At 49.5% G+C, this 15,105-nt stretch overlaps 1 protein-coding gene across 2 annotated transcripts in view; it reads left to right on the top strand.

The window, feature by feature from the left end:
- Window positions 1-554: 554 nt before the first annotated feature.
- The window catches only part of MAN1C1 (mannosidase alpha class 1C member 1), a 68,050-nt gene continuing 53,499 nt past the window's right edge, over window positions 555-15,105 (top strand). For both annotated transcript variants that reach the window (XR_012632256.1, XM_074894685.1), the window contains exons 1-2: window positions 555-902; window positions 1,660-2,664. Coding sequence is in view for 1 of the 2 variants with exons in the window: in XM_074894685.1 (XP_074750786.1) it covers window positions 2,092-2,664 (573 nt within the window). In the remaining variant the exon portion in view is untranslated. The remainder of the gene's footprint in view (window positions 903-1,659; window positions 2,665-15,105) is intronic.

The raw sequence follows: 15,105 nt of genomic DNA, 5'->3' as shown, positions 1-15,105 counted from the left end.
ACCCCCCAGGGTACAAAGTCCCTCCTGGGTGCTTTGACTCTCTGGCATACACCAGACCTCGGGCGGCAGGCTATGGGGGCTGCGCGGGTAAATCCGCCCCTCAAGACCCCTCACAACGAGTGAAGGGAGGGAAAGGCGGCACCGGCCGAGCCCTCACAGCTCCCTGAGCCCGCCCTGCGCCCTCAGCCCCTCTTTAAAGGAGCTGGACGCCCCTCCGCCAATCGCAGCGGGGACGGGGCACCCCTCGCAGCCAATGGAAGGCCGGCTGGAGGAAAGGGGCGGGGCGAGGCGCTCCCCCGGCTCGAGCCGGGCAACTGTGGTAAACAAGCGGGCGGGTCTCCCGGCTTTCTTGGCATTTGGAAGCGCCAATGGGCGAGGCCAGGCTCCACTAGCCAGCCAATAGTGAGCGAGGGCGGAGCGCGGCTCTGGAGCCGAGCGTCACGGCGGGCAGAGCCTGGTCTGCTGATTGGCTGGCGGCGCCCCCGCCTCCTCCCCCGAGTGACCGTTGGCGGGAGGGGGCGGGGCGAGGGGCGGGGCGAGGGGCGGGGCTGCCGGCGCTGTCGCAGTGAGCGGCGGTGGAGGCGGGTGGTGCGGGCGAATTGCCTGTGCGGGCACCGGGCAGCGCAGCCCGGCGGGTCCCCTTCGGCGGGGAGGAGGTGAAAAACCAGAGGCCTCTAAGTAGCTTGGTGTAGTTAGGTACTTCCCTCCTGGATGCTTGGACAGGCAGGAGAGAGGAGCTGCTCCCTGGAGAGCCCGGCAGGCAGCCAGCCTCTTCCTCTTAATTTAACGGGCACTTGTGAGCGCTGACAGCAGCGAGGGGTTCTCGCTTTTGAGATGCGCGGGCAGGACTGAGAAGATTTTGCTCACTGTAGGACCCAGAGTGGCTTGGATTTGTCAGAGGGGTGAGTAAACGGGGCTGGGAATAGGAAAGCGTCCGCCAAGCGGGTTTGACGGCGTGTTTGGGGGGCAGCGCCGTTCCTACCCGTAGGAGTAGGGGTGATTTGGGGCTTCTAGGTAGGTCCTTAAAACGTGTCCTGCTTTTTGTCGTGGTCTGAAAGTTGAACTCTGTTTCTTCCAGCGCACACAAGGAGGGAATTGGTGAGGGGGATGAATAACTAATAGCGAAGTAGAGGTTTGGGAGAAAGGGGGAATTTGCCGGGATCTATTTAACAGAAACAAAACCCGTAGATTTTTTTCCCTCAAGAAACTTAGCCCGAGCCGAGCTTTCCGCATGGCTTGTTTGCAGCCCCGGCGTCTCCAGCCCTCTGCGGGCGAAGGCAGCTCCTGGCAGCCTGGTGAGGAGCGGAGCAGCCTCGTCCCTGGCTGGCCGGCTGCTCTGTCCCTGGGCACCTTGCCCCTCCCGGGGTTTTCCTCGCTCCTCGTCAGGGCGCGGACCCTCCTCTTAGCCCCAAGGGCTGCCCCGCCAGAAGAGCCCGGCAGCCCGGAGCTGTAGGGGATGGTGCAGAGCTGGGGGCTGCTCGCAGACTAGAGAGTTGATGGCAAGTCCGGAGAGAGGGAAAAGGAACTAGTGTGGCTGGAGCCGGGGGAGGGACACGGCTGGGGAGGCGGCAGACCCGCCCGGACAAAGGCTTATAAACGCCGGCTGCATCCTTCTTGGTGTTGAATGAACGCGCTCTTCTGTCCCCCCCCGCCTCACAGAAATGCTGCAGCATGAACCCACCGCCTAGAGAGAAAGGATCGCGCCTCCTCGGCACCGCTCCCTGAGCCAGCCCGACAGCAGCCGTCCGGCGGGGAGCCTGCACGGGGGACTGACACCGGGAGCAGCCCAGCCCAGCCGCTCCGCCGCCCGGCTCCGGCGGGATGCCGCCGCCTTCATGCTGGAAGGGGGGACTCTGAACCGCCGCTCCGCGCCCTGCGAACCTCTCGGGCCAGGACCCCGGGCAGCGGCGGGGCCCCGCGGCTTAGCCCGGTCCGGAGTCATCCACGTGTCACCCGCCGGCGGTCCCCGGTGAAGGCGCCCGCTCCAGCCGGTGGTGCGGGGGGACATCCCAGAGCCTTTCGCTGCAGAAGCCAGCGGCGTCCCCCGGGGGTGGCGGCGGAGCCCGCCCGGCCGCCGCGATCCGGTGCCCCATGGTGCTGCTGCGGAAGCTGCCGGGGATGCCGGGCTGGCCGGCGGCGCTGGGGCTGCGGCTGCCGCAGAAGTTCCTGTTTCTGCTCTTCCTCTCGGGCCTGCTCACGCTGTGCTTCGGGGCCCTCTTCCTCCTGCCCGATTCCTCCCGCTTCAAGCGCCTCTTCCTGCCCCGCCGGGCCACCGCCTCCGCCTCCTCCTCCTCTTCTTCCTCCGCCTCCTCCTCCTCCGCCTCCTCCTCCTCCACCCGCGACACCGACCTGCCCCGCAGCCCCCCCGCCGCCGCCGAGCCCCGCCACGCCAGCCCCGCCGCCCCCCGCCGCCTCCGGGAGAAGCTCCGCACCGCCGCCCGCATGGCCGGCCCGCCGGCCCACACCGCGCCGGGCTCCCGGCAGCAGGTGCAGGGCGGCGAGCGGCGAGCCCAGCCCGCCACCGGCGCTCCCCCGGCCCGGGAGACGCGAGCTCTGTTCCGCTTCGACTACGAGCGGTTCCGCCGGAGCCTCCGCCACCCGGTGCGGGGGAGGCGGCCTGGGGAGGACCCCGAGACCCGCGCCCGCAGGATGAAGATTAAAGAGGTGAGGAGACCCCGCGTCGCCCTCCCGTCACGGCCGTGTCCCCCTTCAGTCAGCCCTCAGCTCCCCTCACGGCCATGTCCCCCTCTCAGCTCCCCTCACGGCCATGTCCCCCCTCAGTCAGCCCTCAGCTCCCCTCACAGCCATGTCCCCCCTCAGCCCCATCTTCCCTCATGGCCACATCCCCCTTCAGTCAGCTCTCGGCTCCCCTCACGGCCATGTCCCCCCTCAGCTCCCCTCACGGCCATGTCCCCCCCTCAGCCCCAGCTCCCCTCATGGCCACATTCCCCCTCAGTCAGCTCTCGGCTCCCCTCATGGCCATGTCCCCAGCTCAGCCCTCAGTCAGCCCTCACGGCCGTGTCCTACCCTCAGTCAGCCCTCGGCTCCCCTCATGGCCGTGCCCCCCCCCTCAGTCAGCCTTAACAGCCGTGTCCCCCCCTCAGTCAGCGCTTGCCCTCCCCTCACTGCTTTGTCACCCCTCATCCCTTCTCACTCATCCCTCACCTCCCTCATGGCCTCGTCTTCTCCTCGTTGCCCCCACTCTCCTCACACACCCGCTACTTCCCAAGCCTTGCCCCCATTTCCCATACAGGCCCCTCGTGCCCCTTTCTCCCTTCTTTTCCCCAGGAGGGTGACAGGAATTGGGGGGTGTCTTTTTCCGTGGGGGTGTCCTGCAGCATGGCACTGTGCATGCAGAGCGTGCAGGTGCACATGCTTCCTCTCACCGGAGAGGAAATGTCAGGGCAGCCTGATAGGGTGTGACGAGAAATTAAAGACCTGAAATTAGGCAAAGGGAAATTTCAGCTTGATTATTAGGAAAAAAAACTTGCTTGGCCAGAGGTGTCTGCAGTTGCGCAAGAGGCTCCCTCCTGGGGTATCGGCGTAAACCTGGCTGCGTGACACCAAAGCTGGTAGATGACGAAACTTGCGCTGGTCCGTGGGGATGGGGGGGACGGGATGTGCCCTCGCAGAAGTTGGGGAGGAGGCGTGAGGCTGGCTAGCCCTGTAAATCGTTATGTCGGAGTTGGCTCAGGACTTGTTACCCACTAACAGCAACTCGAAGGCTGCCCTCGCTTAGACCCCACCACGCCTGGGCCACCTCGTCGGTGGGGTTACAGGGGTGTAACGGAGGGGAGAATTTGGCCTGGCGCCCACAGCTTGTGCGTAAAAAGCCTGGCAGCCTCGCAAATGTTGCAGAGCAATCTGTGACCTAGTTAACCAAGAGCTATAGATTCTGTGTAGTATTCGATTGTGTTTGTCGTATCTTTTGCTATGATGGATAACCAACTTGGAGTGAATTTTGGTCTAGTAAGAAGTGCCAATAAGTAAAATGCACAGATTTAATTAAGCAGAGTATAAATTTCCTGGGTTTGTTCTCTCACAGAGGCGTAGGCATTCAGCAAAGATGCTGCCCCGGGTTGAACAGAGAAGGAGGTCAGAGTAACACACCGAGGGCTTTCATCCGCTGTAACCTGCGTTTCAAAAGCAGTTTTTTAAAGCTGCCCTCCTGATATCTCTGTCAGTCATTAAAACAAAGGCTGCACCGCTGGTAAAATTCTGACTTCTCTGCCAGACAACCAGACACAACACACCCAGGGGTGCTGGGTTTCTTAATGATCCCAGGCGTGATTGAGCCATCCTTTCATTCCACATCTCAGCTTCAGGGTGTTCAGAATATTCCAGTACCTGGCCCTCTCGTGCGCTTGGAGTTGCGGAGCGTGTGCTTGAATACGCCGCAGACTCCCACTTCCAAGGTATGCTAGGATAGCACAACATACCCATGAATAACCCAGCTTGCAGTCTGTACAAACAAATCAAATTGGAAATCAAATTTATGAAAGCTAGTGGAATTCACTCCTTTATTTGTAGTTAATTATTTTTTAAATATAGGATTATTTCAAGTTGTATGGATTCAGCCCCATCTGTTTATAACAGCCGTAATCAGTGCTGGGTAGCAGAGTTAGATTTTTCAAGGATGAGAATCCATAAATACTAGTTTTATGCTGACAGCTAATTACTCTTCAAACAGAGCCCTTATTCCTTAAAAGTGCCTGCACTTCTATTTATTCAGAAAGAGAGAGAGAAACAAATATGGTGCTGAGATATGAGACTGAATGTGCAGAACAAGGGATGGTGGTGCAGCTTGTGGGAGAGATAAGGTGTGTCCTTTTTTTGCGAATCAAAAAGACATGAAGAAAACAAACCAAGAGAGGTTAGAAGACAAATGCTGTATAAAAAGAAACAGATGGGTAAAAAAAAAAAAATTGCAAGGAAGAAATAAATCAAGTCATGGTACCGCATTTGGGTTAGCAAATACTCTTCACGTGATGTGAGAGACGCCAGCAGAGGCAGGTAGAGGGTTTGCTGGCTGTTTTAAGGTGCTGTGTGCAGTAGCAAGTAGTTTTTCTCTCCTTCTTCCAGTGCTTTAAGCCCTGTAATTTGCTAAAATGTGTTCCAAACTGTCCTGGTACTTAAAGTTTTGTTGTCTTTTTTCCCCCTCTTAGCCCATTCTTACAGGTCAGCACCTATAGAAAAGGGAGGATGGATATGGATGGGATTTGTTGGTATTTTTTTTCCTCCATCTGCCAGAGCCTAGATGAAAGCCAGGAGAAAGAACTGGTGCATGATCAAAGACTAGGGCTGATGCCCAACCTAGAGACTTGGAGGTTTTTATTTTCTCGAAGGACCCTTCAGTCTGAACAGGAATCCAAGCAGGCGTCTGCTGTTTCCCACCCAACCTCTAAGCTGCTTGGTGCTTCAGCCAAAGAAGAGGGTGTGTCATTAGTTTCTTGGCTGTTACATGTGGAAAGCGTCCTGCTAGACTTTTTCTGCTTAGTTGTCTAGAGTGTGAAACCCACCCCTGTGGTGTCTCCTGCTTTACTGCTGTTTGGGGAAAGCTCTGAGCAGTGCTAGGGGCACTGGAGCTGTTTGCAGATTAAGGAGTCTGGCTGGGGGTATATTTACCTCAGACTTGTGTGCTTTGAATGCCGTGTTTCCTAGTAGCGCAGAAAGGAAAAAGCAAGTTGAAATGGCACATAGAAGTCTGTTAAAAGAAGTGAGTGCTGCCGTGAGCTGAGCTGACGTGTGCATGCAGGTATGCTGCTTTGCACTGGTGGGTAACTTAGCAGAGTGGCAGACTTCTTGGGTTCGACTTAGAGACTTAAAGACAAGTCCAGAGTCAATAAGCAGTTGTTTTCCTGAGAAGAAGAGAGAGCACCTGGATTGCACGGACTGCTTACTGCAAAAGGTCATTGGTCACCTGGAGAATTGCCTAGGATATACTGCTGTGTGGTACTGTGGGCAGCTGAGTACTGTGGGCACTCTGACCTTTTGAAGAAAACGGCAATAAAACCAAATAACAATCTCCCCATGCTGCAGGTTGGGAAACTTAAAAGGGCCTGAGATCATTCATCCCTTAAACTGACCTCTAAAAAACATATTAGTTCTGTAATTGATCAGTTGTGCATGGCTTCAGGGAATAGCTAATTTTTTACATGTGCCCAATACTAATCACCAATGTTCAAAAAAAAAGAGAAGCGGTTGTAGTCAGAAAGTAACTGCAGAAATGCCACAGTGGGATTCCATATTTATTTGCTCTCAACAATTTCCAGATCAAATTGGCTCAGTGAAAAGTCAAAATGATTTCCCTTCCAACTGCTGCTACTGCAAACTCGGCCTCAGATCTGGGAAAATCAGACTGTGTGGTTTCTGCCTTTTGCATCATAACCAGTAATAAAGATTTTGCTGTTGGAGCTGAGCTGACAGTTTTGCTGATGATGGATGAAGCAAAACAGACTGCTGCTTGCTGTACTGTTGCTGTGTCGGCTTTGTGGGTCTCACAGGTAGGGCAGCGTTGGGGAGAGAGAACAGTATTTCTCTAAAGTATTTTTAGACCAACTCTGCTAATGCCGTCCAGTGCTTAAGGACAACCCCTGTAACCAGCTAGACCAGAAAGAGCCCATCGGTGAAATTAAACTAGCTAGCTTGCTTCCAGTCATGAGATGTGAGAAAAATGTGAACAGTAAAAGAGATTTACTGTTTTTTCTTTTCCCCTTTGGGTACAAAAGGCAAGTTTCCTTGCCTGATGTCTGAGAATACTTAATACCTTAACCTGACAGTATCCTTTGTCCCTTTCAAATAAGGAAATATGTCAAATTCAGGCAGGCTTTTAGTCCTCTGCTGGGATTGTACCCTTGGGTTTGACACATGCATTCATTTCCTCCGGATTAGTAATACTGAAGCCTATTTGTTTTACAGTGCAGTTCTCTTCATCCTGGCTTTTCTTCCTGTCCCCACCTTCATTTGCCTCCCCTTGCTGTCTGCTGTCCTCTAAAAAGATGTATTTGCTTTTGAAAATCAGACCCCAGGGGAAAGAAGGCCATCGGAGTCCGTGTACGCGGGTATCCTGCGTCGCTCTGCAGATTAGCAGGCACCTTCTAAGGTAGAACAGTCTTTTAAACACAAAGATCTCGACAGCATGTCACTAAAAGATAATTGGCAAGAAACAGGAATGTTATCAGGAGCTCAACTTTTGCAGAAAGTTACTTGGTGTTGGTTGCTGAGTTCCCTTGGTGTGGTTTTGACAGTCCTGACCAGCGATCCCTTCCGCAGTGAAAAAGTGCCGGGTGTTGGGGCAGAGCTGGGGAAGCTGCGTGTTCTCCTTCTGAATTTGTGCCGCAGCCCTGACCTCTGGTGGGAGAAGTGTCTGGTCAGACGCTCGCTCCGTCTCGCACACCTTGGTGGAGACAAGCCGTGGGTATTCTCCGGGGATTTTACACGGGTGCACAAGCATCGGGAGCTGGGTTGTCATCACCAATTTATTGAAAGCAGGGCTTAAAACAGTTCTCACTTTGAGTTACAATTGGCCTGTTGGTACAACGCTGGGAATCACGTCGTTGTCCCTGAGCCATCTCATTTCTGAAGCCAGCAGTAAAAACGTTTCAGGCATTTCCCTTTCCCTACACTGTGCAACTTCTATTCTTCCATTCGGAGAAAATGCCTTTTCTTTCTGTAATCTGGGGATGAACAGTACTACAAGCAAATAATGTAATCTGTCAGTGGCTTCAGTACGTGAGTAGCACCACGCACAGTTCTAGGTGGAAGTGCACCTCCCCACGCACATCTTTCTCACCGAGACCCGTGGAAAACATCTCGCCCTTTGTGCTGGTCAAATGTAAATCCAGTGACTTCCAACAGACTGACTTTGGACAGTGGGGGTCAAGAAAACCGTTCTCAGTAAAATATTTACTATAATGGAATAGAATGATGATCTCAAACCAGTCAGGTGTACTGTGATCGGATCATAATTCTTTCTCTGAGGTAGAAATATCTTTGCAATGAGAGAATTTCCATGCAGTTTGAAGCACTGGCTGGCTCCAGGCTTGCTGGAATTTTCCTTTGCTCCATGCTTCTCATGCATTTATTTACTGTACCTGTGAAAAAGGTACTATACTGTAAATCCCACAAATGGTGCATACAGTGTATTTTTTGCTTCACTAGCCTCCGGTGGATTCATGCAAACAAAATTTAGGCCTAACCTGTCTCAGCCTCTTTTGGCGGTAGGGTATACAGTTAATCAACTAAAAATGTATTTGTTCTGTAGGCATAATGCATGAGTATGGAAAATCTTTCACATGCTGTGATGCGTGCTGCAGTGCTGCTTGCCTCAGAGATGCCGGTGATACCATGATGCACGCAATTACTGATGTTACTGGAGCTGAGGGCATTTTGGAACACTGTGCAATTTGAAGACATTTGTTCTTATCTACAAAATCTAGCACTGAAAGCACTTGTTCCACAACAACTGAATTTGGTGCGAGACTAGTTTGTAAACTGCCACTTAAAGACAATGCACTGTTCACACAACAGCAAAATTGGAGCGTGGAGCTCTCCCGGCAGATTACAGATAATGACTGAATGCGAGTGCTGGACGTGGTGAAATGAGTTTCCAGGACACACACAGGAATGTTGTGCAGAAGGACCTGCACCTTGCTGAACGACTTCAGTAAATCCCCATAAGCTCTTTGAAAGTTCTCAAATATAAAGACAAGGGGTTTATGCTGTAACCACATCCCGTAGCCGCGGGGAGCAGGACTGAACGTGGCCGTGCTCTGAGCGGGGGTTGCGTAGCTGGGGGCTGCGCGAGGTGAGGAGGCCTCGCTGTGCCTCGCTGCGTGGTGCCAGTGGTGGGCCAAGCTCCCAGTGCCCCCCCGTTCTGCCGTCAATCTAGGGACTGTGGGTATGCAGTTGTGCAAATATTTACTAAAAAGCAGTCACCTCGGTTAAGATTCCATCTTTCCAGCCAAAATATTTATAGACTCCTGATTAACTTTTTAATCAACGATTAAATCTGGCCCTTAATAGGAGAAAGATTTCTGTGTCTAGTGTTGTTTCCTTTGGATCTGTGTGCAAGGCTTTACCAAATGATGTTAATCAATCATGTTTGGTTTACTCCATTAGTCTATTATTGTTAGATTGTTTATCATTTTGTTTCAATGTTTTTGAATATGTTTTTTTGGTAATTAAAATTATTCCGATTTTAGATGGGAGACCGAGAGGGGGAAAGGAGAAGTATCTTAGATCAGTCTGTTATTTAGTTCTGAATATAAAACTGATATGAAGCTGTCAAAAGAAGAAAGCAGGAAAGAGAATTCACGTCATTGGTGGGAAGAGGAAATCTTGTGCTTGGAGCATTCTCATTTTTAAACTTAGGAAACAGACTAAATTTACATTCCCAAAAAAAGTGCTTTTCACTGAATGCCGTGAATGGATTTGGCATGAGGAGCGAACACACTCCCATGATTGCTGTCTTTACTGCGTATCCCCTTGGCGCTTCAGTTCATCATATGACACAATATTTTGGAAGGGCTCCAGAGAAGCTGTCATGGGCAGCGGTGTCAGTGATCCGTGCATAATGCGAGTGTATTGTGCATGATGGACCCAAACCACTGTAGGAGAGAGAGCACAGTGGGAACACTGAAGGACTGGATAATAAACATCCTCTATTTATGGGACAGGGGTGTTAGTCATTTGTACCCTTACTAAAGGGGGCAGAGCTCCTTCTGTTAATTAGAACAGGACATTTGGTCCTGGGTTCTGTTCCTGATTCATCATGTCACTGTATGGATCCAGTATGCACCTCTGTAAAATGGGCGCAATTTTTTTTAATCCCTATTCCAGCAAGCTATTATGCAGCAAAGCTGTTTCCTCTCGGGCACTTCAGCATTCCCTGGGAGGACGCTGGAGCGTAAGTAATGTCTAGAGGTTGCACTAAACTGAAGTGACTTTAGTGCTTCCCTTTTGCATCTGCTTATCTTGACAGCAAAGATGCACAGTCCCTTGTGTGTCTATCTGCTGTGTACTACAATCAAAGGAGAGATCTCGATGGTGTTTGAAAAGGAAAGTGTGCTCTTTAGACTTACCTCTTCCCTTAGCAGAGAGGTAACGGAGCCTGGCTTTCTAGGAATGGGAGTCCTGTGTGCTGAACCCCCCATACGTCCTTAGATTCCCCCTCATGCAGTTTGGGACATTCCCCATCCTTGTGTTTATAGTTACTTTGGTGTCACCCCCCCCTGCCCAGTGGTGGCTCTTGCTCCTCCCCGTGTCCCCCCTTGGCTGTGTGGGCCTGAGGCAGTGATCCAGCTCTAGGTGCTTGGTACCCAGAGCTGCCCGCCGCTCAGCGGGCTGTGGCTGAGCAGGGCAGGGGCTCGTGCTGCTCCCCTGCCTTTGGTGGGGCACTCTGGGGGTCTCTGCCAGTCCGCTGGCGATTTGCACTGAACTTTAGTTCCTTTGTGACCTTTACCCTCTGTCAAACCCAATTGAAGTTTTCCAGCTCAGAAGTTACCAGGGAGGATGGGCAGATGACAGCAGAGCAGAAAACAGTTCTCAGGCTTATTTGAGCTAATTGTTCTGATGGTTGTGATTGAGTGGGAGCCAGGAACTCGTTAGTTCTAATCTGGCCTCCAACACTTGTATTGCATGGCCACAGAGCTGTTGTTATATTTCTCTCCCTCTCAGTTTATTAGTGGGTAGAATGATATCCTAAGAGTAAGGCTGCAAAGAATAATAAATGCAAGAGATTTAGAAATTCTATAGCATCTCATCGTGCCAACAGCACTTGCACAGGATGATGATATACAGGGAAGCTATATGTTCAGTACAGCCTAGAGAATGTCTCTTCTCGAAGAGCTGGTACTTGCTTCAGAGGAAGTCAGTGACAGAACTCCCACTGATTTATGGAGCAAGATGGCTCTGAAGACTGTCTGTACTGAGAATTGGAGCCATGTTAGTAACGTCTGAGCAAACCGTGTTTAAAACAGGGTTCTTGCTCTAATTGTGTTAACATGATTTCCCTGGGCAGTAAAGAAAGTGCATAACCATGTACTTTGCAAAGTAACAAAAGATAATTATAATGTAATCACATTTCATCCATCCCAAAACCCTCCTGCTGTCTGGGTTAGCCAGCCCAGCTCACAAATAAAATACTTCCAGTGGAAATGGGATGTTTCTGGCTCTTCCTCCACCTGAGCCTCTGTTTTTCTCTGCAGTTATCTGGGAAGGACACATATTTATGTTGGTAGTTCAGCATTGTGCTAGATGAACACCAACAAATCCTTGGCTGATTTCTGGTGCTGCTTTGGCTTTCTTGAAGGCCTTCCTTCAGTACTGAGACTATGTTAGGATTCCTCAGTCCTGAAACACACTAGTTGTATTTGATTATCTTATATACCAGACATTTGTTCTGCGTGTTAGTGAGCTCTCCAACAACCGGAACATTGTCGCTGCTGGGTGTGGATCTGCCCACTCTCATCAGTGGCTGCACAGTAGAATAATTCAGAAGATTGATTTTTGAAAGGCAGCTCCTTGGCTGGCGTGGGGTAAAGCAGTAGACAGCTGTCTTCTCTTCTGGTTCTTTCATTTCTGGTTTTCAAAGACTTCAATAAAATTTTGAATTGAATATTGAGGTGAGATTTGGTAAGTGGAACAGTGTGGAAGCTTGTTCCTTAGGTCTTGAAAGGAAGCACGGCCAGAGCAGTACTGTGGGAGCCACCTCTACGTTAGCAGGGACATGGAGTCTGTGACCTAGGAGGTGCCTTCTGTCTCTAATTTTGATGGATCTTGATGATTCGTTTCTTTAGTTTATTACCCAGATCCCCCTAACTTGCCGTTTCTTGCTTTATTCTTTCGGCAGTTCATTAATCATTGTCGTATGATGACTGTCTAGTGCAGTGCTGGAATGATGCCAGGGCCAAGCCCTGGTCCCTCTCATGATGGGAGGTCAGGATAAATGAAAGCGAGTCCCCTTCATCCTGCCAGCTGAATTCTAACATTGTTCTAACATCCACTCCACCAACTTCATTTTTATTAAAGATCCAGTATTTGCAACCTGATTTGTATGATTTATTGTTGACTGTGGGACTCTTGGAAGAGTTTATCAGCCTCTGGCTAATAAATTTGCTACTGTGGTCCAAGAATTTCTTGTAACACTTTTGTAAGCTGACAACTCTGACATGAGGCTCTAGGAAGGCTGTGAGCAAGTTTCTTGTGTCTGTTATTAGCTATTACCTTTGATAAATTATTGGACTAATCTCTGCTGACTACTTAATGCTTGAGAATTGCTGTTCCTCTCTCCAGAAGTTCAAATCGCAAGTAACTCTCGAAAGGGGAGAGAAGGGAGAGGACAGCAACGCTCCAATCTGTCCCTCCGAGCAAGAACTACAAAGACAGATGGGGAGCAGGTGAACCAGCAAGAAATCATTAAACTAAACTCATCCTCCCAGATCTCTCCTGTTAAGCCATCCAAGTGTGAGATAAAGCACGAGGTGTGCTGGCAGTTCTCAACTTCCCTCTTTTCTCCTGTTCCAGCATTTGGACTGAGACAAAGACAGTTTTCAAACAGATGTTCCTTCTGCTCTCTAAGTCCGTTCTCACAGTGCAGAGCAGGAGCGATGCAGGGTAACTCTTGGCCTGTATTTACATTTTTTCTTTCTTTCTTTCTTTCCTTCCTTCAGTTATCCCATCTGCTTATGACTGCTTTTTGGGCCCTTGAGCCATCCATGTGTCAAAAGCAATTCGCGCTTTGCCGGTGCTGGGAGGAACGAGGCAGATCAGATGCGTCGTCCTGAAATAGAAAGAGTGAGACACGTATATTGAGCCGCTGAGTGAACCTGTGACCGTGCTAAGTTTTTCTTCCAATGTGAAAGAACTCCTTTCATATCTTACAGTGTGGATCCTATTCAGAGCTGTGATTTCCTTTTCCAGATTTAAGGGCCTAACAGAGGCCTCTTCAATCTGTTTAGGTTGTCATTAGCCAAGACCGTACCTCGAGCTGTGGTGTGAATCGGTTCCGTTTATCCACCTGGCTCCCTACGCTGACTTAGCAGCCCCGAATCACTCATGTTCCAAAGCATCTTGTTGTGTCCCAGGCTGGAAAATTCCTTCTTCCCAAAAGAGGATGTGGCTGATTGTGAGGGTGGTCTTCACTTCTTATGTCTGAAAATGCTTTGGAAATGTTTCTTTGGCTGAACTAGAGCTCTTCAGCTGTCCAACTTGGGCTGTTGGATTCAGAGCCTTACACAGAACCCCGGCCTTCTGGTGCATCATAGTTTCCATAACTGTGCTTCATGGTGACTGTCAGAATATTTCTGCTCTGGGTGAGGAAGGCTTTATTTACTTGCCTCGGGACGGCTCCGTGCAGATTTACGGAGCTGGTCCCTGTTCAGTCTTTCATTTCCATTCCCACAGAGTATTCCTGCCGTGGTCCCACATCCAAGGCTCGGGAGTACAAAGCCTCTCATATCCTCTCTGTTTTGTTTCTTTTCATAATTGATCTGTTTGATGTCTCTCCTGCAGGTAGGCCTAATAGGTTCTAGAGACTTTTTTCTTTCCTTTTTATTATTTTCCTTGAAAAATGAAAGAAAAATGTCCCCACACTCTTTCTTTTTTGTTTTTTTTATCTTGCAGTCTGCCCATTTTTGGTTAGTTATCACTACAGCTTCTTTTAGAGCATCCCCTTGGGCTCTGGCTCTCCAGAAATGAGAATCCTGTGCAGATGGTATCTTTAGGGAAAGAGAAAATGACTTACCTTGTCATAATGCAGGTCTGGAAAAACAATCTTGCTTAGTGTTTGTGTTTCCATCCACCTTCCCTTTTAACAGGGGAATATTATGGTGAGGAGGTGATGGATTCTGGTCTGAGTGTTTAACTGATCATTGTACATCATTCACCTGGAATGCTGGTCACAAGAATTTGTAGTCTGCGTGTAATTAGGGATTTATGAAGACCGTGTGCTGTACATGCTTGAAGGGACATAGTTGAAATGTAAGAGCCTTCAAGGCAGCCTATAGGTATGTCACAATGCCCAAAATCTTAAGAGCTAGGGGAATTTCCTGCATGATTTATGCTACAGGCACAAAACTCAGGAGGGGGACTCTGAGGTGACATTTGAAGAAGCACAATTACTGGGTAAGTAATTTTTTTTTCACTTTCTTTCCTCAAAGCATGCTGGAATGAAATAGTAGTCACTAAGAAAAGCCATTACCAGCCTGTCCAACCTAGAGTTAAAAGGACTTGAAAAATCCAAATACTAGTGTGACACAAAGTGTACTGCTTGCTTTCTGGGTCCACCTGCCATCCTTTGTGCATGCAGCCCCTGGCAGTAGCTGTGAAAAGAATCGTGGCGTGTTTGACAGATATCTCCTAATATGCAACTTTGTTAGCAGAAGTAATCTTGTGAAGCGAACCATTACATTAGAACGTAAAGGTAATGATTTGTGACGTCGCAGTAGTGTTGGGGAAAATATTTGCTTGATATGCCTCTTTGTGCGTGAAAGTCTCTGTGTATGTATTCGGATATATGGTACCTGTTCACTTCCAAAGTGCAGCACATACAATAATTCCTGAAACCAGCATCACAGTAAAGTATAGCACAGTGTGATGTAGTTCATAGGTATATTTTAATACTTCTAAGTATCTAATATTAGAATATTATTATCTAGTATTTCAATATTTTACAAAAAGAGATTGATTTCCTGTCTTCTGTAGTTACTTGAACATGTTCTGATATCTTCTCCTTTGAAAGCATTTTTGAGGGCTACAGATACATACTGACAACTTGAGTTTAAGAAATCTGTTTTGGGTGGGAAATCTGAATGCATGGAAGGAGTAAACCAGAGCTAAGTTCAAATTCTGAACAGTATCAGAAAAACCCCCAATGTTTTATAAGGACCTTAAATTTATTTCCTGATTTTCTCATACTTGCAGATGTTGCTCAAAGAGCTGCTCCAGCCTTCCTTCTGTGGTAATAACAAGGGAGATCATAATTATTCCTATGGTTTTAAGCTCATCTTTCTTGAAGTTTCCTCTCTTCAATTTTTAATCTTTCCTGTATCTCGCTATTCACTTCCTGTATGTTTGCTGGCACGACATCTTCACTTTCATCTGCAC

The sequence above is a fragment of the Strix uralensis genome, chromosome 25 (genome assembly GCF_047716275.1).
Source record: "Strix uralensis isolate ZFMK-TIS-50842 chromosome 25, bStrUra1, whole genome shotgun sequence".
Classification (NCBI taxonomy): Eukaryota; Metazoa; Chordata; class Aves; order Strigiformes; family Strigidae; genus Strix; species Strix uralensis.
The sequence above is the reverse complement of the archived record's forward strand: the minus strand, read 5'-3'. Positions and strand labels throughout refer to the sequence as shown.